Here is a 10,309-nt window from a genome sequence, read left to right as displayed (position 1 = left end):
CATTTTTCCTTGTACATTTTCTGTTCCTTCCTCTTAAAAAATACTGGGGGGTTTTTCTAATGAATTTGCCAGTTTCTTGTAAATCTTGTAAAGTGTAAATTTGATATTCGACCCCGCCCCCACGTGACACCGCCCACTGTACTGTTGCCTTTGGTCCTGTGCCCATCACCGTGGTCCTCCGCTGTTTCTGTGTTCTCTTTGTTTTCGATGCGCATGCCCTGTCTGCGCAGTCTGTGCACAGCGCTGATCCCCTGTAGTATGCGCGCGCTCACGCATGCGCAGCGCTCCTCCGTAATCCGGCGCTGAGAGGGAAGGACTCTGGGTTTAGCAGCGGCTCCCCCGAGCAGCAGTTTTAACAGAACTCCCGCCTTCCTGGATTCTCTGCCGTCCGGCTCCGAGTCGCGGGCAGAGTTTGGACAATGGCCGATAAAGAGGGTACGTTTAACGGCCGCTGCTCGGCGCCGAAAAACTGCTTTGGCCTGTTTTCCGAGCGCGCCGCTTTGTGCGCGCAAACTCTGTTAGGGTCTCATGTTAGCATCACATGCTAATATCAGAGCTGTCAGCGCGAGCTTTCCCGGGTTTAAAGCCTCCGTTTTTAAACACGAGCGCGTTTGAACGCCCAGTCTTTGAGTTCGGTATGACGTCAGATCTCCAAACTGACCCGGTTTGACGTTAATGAGCTGTTGCCTCACCACGAACAGCAGCTCCTCTGTTAGTCAGCACGCACACAGCTGGAGTCTGTTTCCTGCACGTGAGGCTGGTCAGGACTCCTTGAGCAAGGCACTTTGACTGAACCCCAAACTGCTCCAGTCCAGGTCCACTCTGCTTCCCCGGTAACGTTTCATACATGAAAGTGCTGTGAAGGCGGCATCACGTGATTATTAATCAGATAATCAATCAATCAGATTTTATTGTCAGCACCTTTCAGTCCGGTCAGAGCCGACAATAAAGCAGAGTAAAATCATTATGCAGTAATAAGCGATTTATAATAACTTAAAAAGAGCACAAAAGCAACACTTTCAACGTTTAAATAGTTTGAGCAGATTAAGACTACATTTAGAAACTAATTCAGTAAAAACTAATGTGTTAAGAAACGAGGCAGATGCATAATAAAAATAGAGTAAAATATACAGTAATTTGACTACTGTAATGAGTAAATAATAATAAAACTGAGGTAAAAAAAAATGGAAACTGCTTATTAAATCAGAATTTAAAATACAGTAAAAGTAAACAGTAATCCACAGGCTGACTGAAGCCTGGAGATGTTTAAGCTCAAAGATTTCAGGTATCAAAGTCTCCAAAGGTGTTAGCCGTGCAGGTCGGAGCTTCATACCTCTCCTCTTGGTCCCAGTGACGAGTCGGGCAGCAGAGTTTCGGTCAGCTGGTGTAAAGCCTCCTTACTTTGAGCCGACAGCGGTCAGTGAAAGCATCAGTTCCTCAGAGCGTGTCCCAGTCCTGCCGGCTCTTCTCCCAGATCACGAAACACCTCACCACATCTCTAAAGCTGGGACGCCGTTCAGAGGAAGCTCATTTCTGTTGTTTGCATTCTCGATGGTGTTGTTTCAGTTGCTGCCTGCAGCTCGTGGTCACAGGTGATCAGGTGATGGTAGAAACCTTCACAGGTCTCTCCTCCTCACAGCAGGCTGATCCATCACTGGGCAGTAACACTCGGGAGCGATGCACCGTTATATTGTCACCAAAGTGCTGCTCATAGGGGGTCATATGATTGTTGGCTTTTTCTCTGTATCTATTATTGTACGATCTACTGTACAATATAAAGCGCCTTGAGGCGACTGCTGTTGTGATTTGGCGCTATATAAATAAAGGCGCTATATAAATAAGAAGTTGCGGGAAATTCCGCAGAAAAAGGGGAAAACTCCAAAACATCAGCAGGATGGCATCATGACATAGACACAGACTTTATTTCATCCCACACTGGGGAAATTCACTTTTCACATCAGCAGAAGGGACACGAAGAAAAGGTGAATTAAAGAAGTGTTTGAAACATTAATAAGAACAATACTATACAGTGTACAGATGATTACTGAATACAGTAAAATATATATAAGAAAAATCTTAAGCACAGTGGGAGTGACGATAATTCTAATGTGAGATTTAACAGCTGATTTGTGTAAACGTACTGTGTTTCGTGTGTTGGACGATCTGATTGGACCAAAACATCTTCATCTTTTCTATACATACCGTTATTTCTTTTTAAAGAGTTTCTCTTATTAATGTCTTTTTAAGGCAGTTGTAAAAATGTGGTCAAAGACTTGCAGAACAGGAGCAGATGTCTGCAGCTCACATACAGTCAGGATGAGACGCGTGTACCTGTGTCTCACCTTGTGGTCTCTCTGAAGTGTACGACGATGCGGTGGAGGAGCGGGTCATCAACGAGGAGTACAAGATCTGGAAGAAGAACACGCCCTTCCTGTACGACCTGGTGATGACGCATGCGCTGGAGTGGCCCAGCCTGACGGTGCAGTGGCTCCCGGATGTCAACAGGTAAAAGAAGGCTGCTCAGGTGTGTGCGAAGCTGCTGCTTTATTGGCTAGTTATGGTGACGGTTCAACTCGGCGCTCTCCACAGGCCGGAGGGAAAGGACTACGCGGTCCACAGGCTAGTTTTAGGGACACACACGTCAGACGAGCAGAACCACCTCGTTATCGCGAGTGTCCAGGTTCCAAACGACGACGCCCAGTTTGACGCGTCGCACTACGACAGCGAGAAAGGAGGTAAGGAAGGGCATGTTTATGTGCTGGTTACAGTTACTTCCTGTCTGAAAGGGAGGGGTTTAGCAGATCTGTGCACTCACACTGTGTTGTTGTGTCTCCCAGCAGGTACGTTGATGCTTTGTTCAGGTGTGCTGAAGGTGCGCCACTCCCACAGGTAGCATTAGTGTTTTAGCGTGCCGCTGAGCAGCTTTCGGGTACAGTAGGTCAGGACACGGCGGTCATGCCGCCGTCGCCTGTTCCTCTCCATCTGAGCGTTGTTGATCTTTCAGAGTTCGGCGGCTTCGGTTCCGTCAGCGGGAAGATCGAGATCGAGATAAAGATCAACCACGAAGGCGAAGTGAACCGAGCGCGCTACATGCCCCAGAACCCCTGCATCATTGCCACCAAGACTCCCACCTCCGACGTGCTGGTCTTCGACTACACTAAACACCCGTCCAAGCCAGGTGAGGTCGCCGCCCGGCTGCTCGCTACATGCTAAAATCAAACGCCCTCACGCATCATGACGAGGCATGTGTGTGTGCGTTTCAGATCCCAGCGGGGAGTGTAATCCTGACCTAAGACTGAAAGGTCACCAGAAAGAAGGATATGGCCTTTCCTGGAATCCAAACCTCAGCGGCAACCTGCTCAGCGCCTCCGACGACCACGTACGTGACATCATCGTTTAGCTTCAGTACACGAACTGAAGAAGGGTCCCTGTGAGGGTCAAGTTTAAGGGTTTAGAAGTCACACAGGCCGACAGCAGGACATTACCAGGATGCTCAATGTCAGATTTCAAACTAAAATACCTAAAATTCTTTTATAAAAGGCCAGCTTTTCAAAATAAAAGCTTCCAGTTTCTTATTGGATGCTGTCAAGACTTTTGGGACTTTCAGAATAAAGGCCCTTTTAATTTTAAAAAGTTGATAAGATCAAAAATATTTCTGTCTTTCATCAATTTTCCAAGGAAAAAAATTCCAGAGCGAAAGTAGCAGGTGCTTCTTCCGGTGAGCCAAACATTTCGTCCCGGTCACGCGGTGACGTACAGAAGTCGTCTCGTTATTGCTGCTCAGTCCCGTTAACGAGTGGATTTTCCCCCTGATGGTCACAGTTGACACTAAACTCTACATGTAGTCATTCAGAGGAATAAGAACGATCGTCTTTGCTTTTATCATCTGAAGACGAACGCAGTTACGGAACAATTAAACATTTCATGTTTGTTTGCTCATAAAACTTCCACATGCCCCGCCTCCTCTTCCTCTCAGACCATCTGCCTGTGGGACATCGGGGGCGGTCCAAAAGAAGGGAAGATCTTGGACGCAAAGACCATCTTCACGGGCCACACGGCGGTCGTGGAGGACGTCTCCTGGCATCTCCTCCACGAGTCACTTTTTGGCTCCGTCGCCGACGACCAGAAGCTGATGATGTAAGTGATCGTTAAAGGTGGTGGTTGTTTCTAACTGTGCGATCAAACCTGCTGGCTCTGACCCGCCTCCAACCATCCTCAGATGGGACACGCGCTCTAACAACACGTCCAAAGCGAGCCACTCGGTGGACGCTCACACCGCCGAGGTCAACTGTCTGAGCTTCAATCCCTACAGCGAGTTCATCCTGGCCACCGGCTCTGCCGATAAGGTAGAGGACACACCCACCTGCTCCTGTCATCGTAAGAATAAAGTTTTTTCTATTACTCGTATATGTTGAGGTGTGTGTGCTTTTCTTCCTGTCAGACTGTTGCATTGTGGGATCTGAGAAACCTCAAACTGAAGCTTCACTCCTTTGAGTCACACAAAGATGAAATTTTCCAGGTGAGACCTGAAAGTGTTTGTGAGGCTTCGTCGGTGACTCACACGTGATCGGAAAAATGATGGCGAGGCCTTCCTGTCCTTTTTATTAGGTACAATGGTCTCCTCACAACGAGACGATCCTGGCATCCAGCGGCACCGACCGGCGTCTCAATGTCTGGGATCTCAGGTAATGCCTCGCTGTCAGGCGGAGCTTCAGATCAGGGCGGGGCTTGAGACAATGACACTAATGTATTTTTATTAAAAATACTGATATCGATTTGTGTCGTTTTAGCAAAATTGGGGAGGAGCAGTCTGCAGAGGACGCTGAAGACGGCCCGCCAGAGCTCCTGGTAGGTGATGATGTCAGCGTCACGTCTTTAGGTGACACTCGCATGTCTTTATTCTGATCACATGATCATGGCTGACCTAAAAAACAAACATGTTTTAGTTCATTTTGACCTTTCGATGAGACAAGTGCGCTTACTCAGATACTGTGACGTAAGCAGAGAGTGTTCGAGTGCTTCAGGTGTGATCAGCAGGTGCATCATTTTCCTGTCAGAACAAAGCCCCGCCTCTCTAACCTGTCATTGCTGATCTCCATCAGTTCATCCACGGCGGCCACACGGCAAAGATCTCAGACTTCTCCTGGAACCCCAACGAGCCCTGGATCATCTGCTCGGTGTCTGAGGACAACATCATGCAAGTGTGGCAGATGGTGAGCGCGCACGCACACAGACACACACAGACACACACAGACACACAGTGTGTGACGGTAACAGATCAGATGAAGTGGTGGGTGATGCGACAGCAGCAGCTCGGAGTTCTGACATGGAAATGTCATTTCGACTTGTGAAAGCCGACTTCAGGAAAACAGAATATCGTTTCACTCGCGCCAAAGACCAAAACATCTGGAAGCTCGTTCGGAGATGTTTCAGAAACGGTGTCACGAGCACGCCAACGGTCGTTTTGATTTCAAGAACATCAGAACGTCGGCTGTCTGATCCTCCAAACAAAGATTGATTTATTTAAACCTACTCGGGGTGCGGTGATGGTTTGCGAGGTTTTGGAGGGAGGCTGAGTGTGATGCAGGATCCGTGCTGAAAACTAACAGAGACACTGGGAATGTTGTCTTACTGGAGCCGTCCCGGTTGTAGCGTTCAAGGTAGGGCTGGGCGATATGGCCCAAAATCAATATCACGATAAATTGAGCAGTTAACCTCAATAACGATAAATGGACGATAACCACCCCAAGTGCCAAAAAAAACAAACGTTTTTTTTGGAGGGGGGTTTTCATTTGATGGGGCTGTGGCAGGCAGCATAGTTCCTCCAGTTATTTTGATAATATTATTCCCCCTAGACCTATTCATTGCAATTATATTATTACCACTTTAAAGGACTGTAAAATGTCACTGAAAATAAATGAAGACAATAGTAGTAAGTACTTTTAGTGGTTAAGATTTATTAACTGAACAAAATAAAAAGTGTAGGATACAATATGTAACCATGCTCTCTAAAAAATGTATATCCCTTGTAAACAAAATAGTTTAATAATAAATATGTTTCACATTGGCTATTCACAAAGTAAACAATGATTGTGCAAATGTAATGCCATCATGGACAAAGGCCTATCTCTGCTAAGGCCTTGAGGTACTAGAACTTGTAAACAAATAATGTCACAAACACAAATGTCAATTAAACACAGAAAAAACTATAATAAATACTAAGCACTGCCATGTAACTAGTGAAAACTATAAACTGTTAAACAAAAACATTAAATAGTGCTGTTTGCAAAAAACTTCAATAGAACACTGATAGTTAAAATTAAGCAGGGCTTGAACATTTTTTTTGTTAACAAGCGTCTCCTCTTCCTCCTCCACCAGCTCTACCTCCGTCGCTGCTGCTTCAACATTTAAATCGTCCTCCATTTGTTCACCCGTGTCTCGTCTTGTTACAGGTAGTAGAGTCATGTGACTCCACCCCGTCAAGTCTGTAACGTAGCACAGCGTCTTAAAGGGACATGAACATCGCCAACCTGCACATGCCTTTTCTTTTTTTTTTAAATACCGAATTTACCGACATGGGCAAAATGACGTCGATGAGAGTCATAAATTTCGGTAACGATAAATTTTTGATATATCGCCCAGCCCTAGTTCAAGGCCTCGATCGGCTCATCAGCTCCGTGGTCACAGCGCTGTAGCTACTGTGCATTCTGGGCTGAGCTGTGCAGCGTCACAAAGCTTTGCCTTGGTCGCAGCTTGTGGGTCCTCCAACAGGACAAAGACACAGGAATGGCTAACAACACAGCAGTGGACCGCTCTGAGGCGGCCGTACGAGCCCTGATCCAAATTCAGATTGTATTTGTCGCATACAGTACGACAGACCAGATACATGAATAAAACTAAAATTACAAATCAAGTATAAAATGAAAGTTAAAAATCCAAAATAAAAAGGTGCAAATCAGCAGACGGTGATATGAGATATGCAGAGTCTCCAGTCCTACACCTGGTTCATTGCCCGAGTAGCCTGGAGGAAGCTCCTCCTCTTTCTCTCTGTGTTGGCCTTATTGGAGCGGAAGCGCTTCTCTGACCTCAACAGTGAGAGTCCATTGGTGGGGTGGGAGGGGTCTTTCAGCATCTTCCCGGCTTTGGTGCTGCACCACTTGGTGTAAATAGACCCTGTGCACAAGAAAATACTAACTTCCTGTTTTAAGACCGGATGTAAAGTTGTGCATTTCCAGTAACTTTATTTTGCGGTCAATTGCTACTGCGAAGATGGACTCCCAAACCATGTCCAAAACACAAAAACACAAAGATCGCGTTAAGTTACAAAGAGCAGAAGATGGGAACGCTCACCATTACTGTGTCATAAAAAATCAAATGATCAGTTTTGACGTTTGAAGAGTTTAGATCGGTTGGTTGTTTACGTCACTCAACACAAGCAGAACTGCATCACTGCAGCAGAAGCACATCTCTGCATAGTGACAGTTCTTATGATTTAAACAGGCAAATGTTCAATCTACAGGCGAACAACAGTGAAAGCCAGATGTTTCCCCCGTTGTGTCGATATCAGTCCACACCTACACAGCATGTCAACAAACCGTGAAAAAAAACCACAGAAAAAAATAAATGAATGGTTGCTGATCAGGGTTTCTATGCATTAGTATTTACAAAGGGTATGTTGTGACGTACCTTCAAAATTACAGCGGTCCCTCACTATAACGCAGCTGTGCTGTTTCACTCATTTCTTTTTTCATTGCCTTTTTTTGTATACAGCGCATTGTCGATCTCCTCCGTGCCATCTCTCCTATACAGTACAGTGTGACTCTAAAGACACTAACCATCGCACAAAAAGTTGGACTTAGGGATGGGTATCGTTTAGGTTTTATCCGATACCGGTGCCAAATCGGTACTTTTGAAACGGTGCCGGTGCTTAAAGAATGGAGAACACAAAATTGGTCCAAAAACCTCTCATGTTCAGCTGTTTTTTGTAAAAAGATAACAATGTTAGCCTTTTCTGCAGCTATGGGGCATATATGGTATCACTCTTGGCTGGAAGCAGTGCTTAAACAATGGAAAAAACACAAACTTTGTCCAAAAACCTCTCATGTTTAACTGTTTCCCACTTTTTCTTTGGTCATTTTAGCCTTTTTGGCCAGGGTGAAGGGAGCATCTGCCATCAAACAAGAAGACAGCCGCATGTAGCTATGATGATGTTTGCTAGTTCACCTTACATGCATTAATGTAATAACGTGGTTAGCCTACTCAACGTAAATTACACACGAACAACATTAAGCTACTCACGCAGAGAAGAACGGCTGCTGCTGCATCATCATCCTCATCATTTCTGCTACACTGGCAGGGCTAGGGGCCAGGACTCTCCTCTTCGTGTTTTTGGGGGATGTTGCATAACAGGCAACCCACCCGCAGTAGACGCGCTCGGTGTGAGGTCTCGCAGTAAGCTATCAAATACGGCGCATTTCTGGGCTTTTAAAAAAAACGCTATGCGTCGCCAGGTGTTTCATCAGATTCGAGGTGTTACCTCCTTTGACAGTATCACAGTATCAGCTTAAAGCACTTGTTGCTGCTGAGTTTGCATCTTTTGCTGTGAAGTACAGCCAGACTTTGACCGCTTCGCCTTGGACATTTTTAATCTGTAGCTCTGCTCTAAAAGAACGTACGTACCTGGCCCCGCCTACTATCATCGGAAACGTAAAATGATTGGCTAGAAGTGTATCACAGCTCAGGAAAAAAAAAGCACCGAAATAAAGCACCGAAATGTGCGCTGCTTTTCGGTCTGGTTACTACCGTTTATGTCAGAACCGGTGACATCATGGGACCGGATACCGGTACCCATCCCTAGTTGGACTTCTGATTCATAAATGTTGAATTCTCTGGCAGCGGCTCTACTCCGTGTTCTGGACCTGAAAACAGGGTTTGATCTGTGGTTTCATTCTATAATACTGGACTTATTTTTCTACAAAGGTTTGAACTTTGAGCGTTTAAAGAAGAGAGAAAAGTGAAAATGTTCATGCCTTCCTGAGAAACGTGTACAAAGTGTACAGTGAGGGGTTTTTACAGCCTTAAAACATCTGTAATAATTGTAAAAAATAAAGTTGGCTACTTTGTTGAACAAGGAGTGAATAGTAGCAAATGCTAAGGCGCACAGAGTCTATAGACTGCAGGCGAGGGAGCTCTGAGCCAATGATGCGTTCGGCAGAGCGCACCACTCTTCGGCGAGCTCGTCTGTCCTGCTTGGTGCTGTTCACGTATGAGGTGCAGATATTACCCGTCAGGATGCTCTGGTTGGTGCATGAGCAGCACAAATCCCACCTTTACCTGTGGAGCTGAAATATCCAGTCTGGAGAAACAACCCTTCAAACCCGAGAGCGTTTGCACAGCTGTGGACAGTTGAAGAAACCGCTGGATTGCAGCGAGAGCCTCAAAATGTTAATATGCATGTAAATATGAATTATGAAGGTAGAAGGTGGTCCATCATTGTGTCAGGCCAGTTTCAACAATGTCAGAGTGCAATGTTTTTAACATCGGGGGGAAAGAGGACTGTTCGTCTGATGTTCATCAGATTCCTGCCGATCTCTCACGCCGCCCGTGTTGAGGTAGGAACTGCAGCGCTGCTTCTAACGGTTCCTTCCTTTCTTGCAGGCAGAGAACATCTACAATGACGAGGAGCCCGACAACACACCTGCGTCAGAGCTGGAGGCTCAGGGATCATAACCCCGCACAGGCTCCACCCCTGACCCCCACCCGTCCTCTCCCTCCCTCTGATTCATCTCAGTGCGAAAAGAGCAGCGCGGCGCGTTGGAGGCGTCTCGCACTCCGGCGCCGTCTCGCTTCGCTTCACCACTGCCCGGTACCCAAAAGCACCGACGCACCTGGAAAAGAACTGAAGTCCCTCTCGGGTGGGCGGAGCTCGATGGATTGGCTCTGTGTGCACGCTGTCGCTGTGAATTCATTTTAAAAGGGCTGACGGAAGGAAACGCAGCGTTACAGCATAGCTTGCTCCGTTCCTCCACCTGCAGCTCCTGTTAGATGTTCCCGAGTTGACGACGCGTCCTCCAAACAAACATTCCCGCTGCGTTCGCCTCCCGCTCCTTCGGTACTTCCTCACCCCTGCATTTGGCTAAATTCCTACACCCGAGGGAAACAGACCTTTGTTCTGTTACATGATGTGAAACTTTAGTTTTTGGTTCCTGCACCTCTGATCGCAATAAAGCTTTTGTAACTTTTCCAAAAATGCGTCTCAGCAATTCTTTAAGATCCGGCCTCTAGCCAAACCATCAGCTCCTGTATCATT

At 46.4% G+C, this 10,309-nt stretch overlaps 1 protein-coding gene across 2 annotated transcripts; it reads left to right on the top strand.

The window, feature by feature from the left end:
- Positions 1-267: 267 nt before the first annotated feature.
- On the top strand, positions 268-10,249 carry LOC146582668 (histone-binding protein RBBP7). 2 transcript variants are annotated; one of them, XM_085273769.1, is made up of 12 exons: positions 268-435; positions 2,361-2,505; positions 2,590-2,735; positions 3,005-3,178; positions 3,264-3,379; positions 3,977-4,137; positions 4,220-4,346; positions 4,442-4,519; positions 4,609-4,685; positions 4,791-4,848; positions 5,103-5,213; positions 9,658-10,249. In XM_085273769.1, exons 1-12 carry the CDS (start codon positions 420-422, stop codon positions 9,727-9,729), a joined length of 1,281 nt encoding a protein of 426 aa, XP_085129895.1. In that variant the 5' UTR covers positions 268-419; the 3' UTR covers positions 9,730-10,249. The 2 variants fall into 2 exon arrangements, with proteins under 2 accessions (XP_085129895.1, XP_085129804.1); XM_085273678.1 differs by having other exon boundaries at positions 3,002-3,178.
- The last annotated feature ends 60 nt before the right edge of the window (positions 10,250-10,309 follow it).

This window comes from Mchenga conophoros, linkage group LG1 (genome assembly GCF_057382185.1).
Source record: "Mchenga conophoros isolate Kocher_MC1m ecotype Shallow Benthic linkage group LG1, M_conophoros_male_GT1.1, whole genome shotgun sequence".
In the NCBI taxonomy this organism is placed as follows: domain Eukaryota; kingdom Metazoa; phylum Chordata; class Actinopteri; order Cichliformes; family Cichlidae; genus Mchenga; species Mchenga conophoros.
Note: the sequence above shows the minus strand (reverse complement) of the source record. Positions and strands in the feature narration are given on the sequence as shown.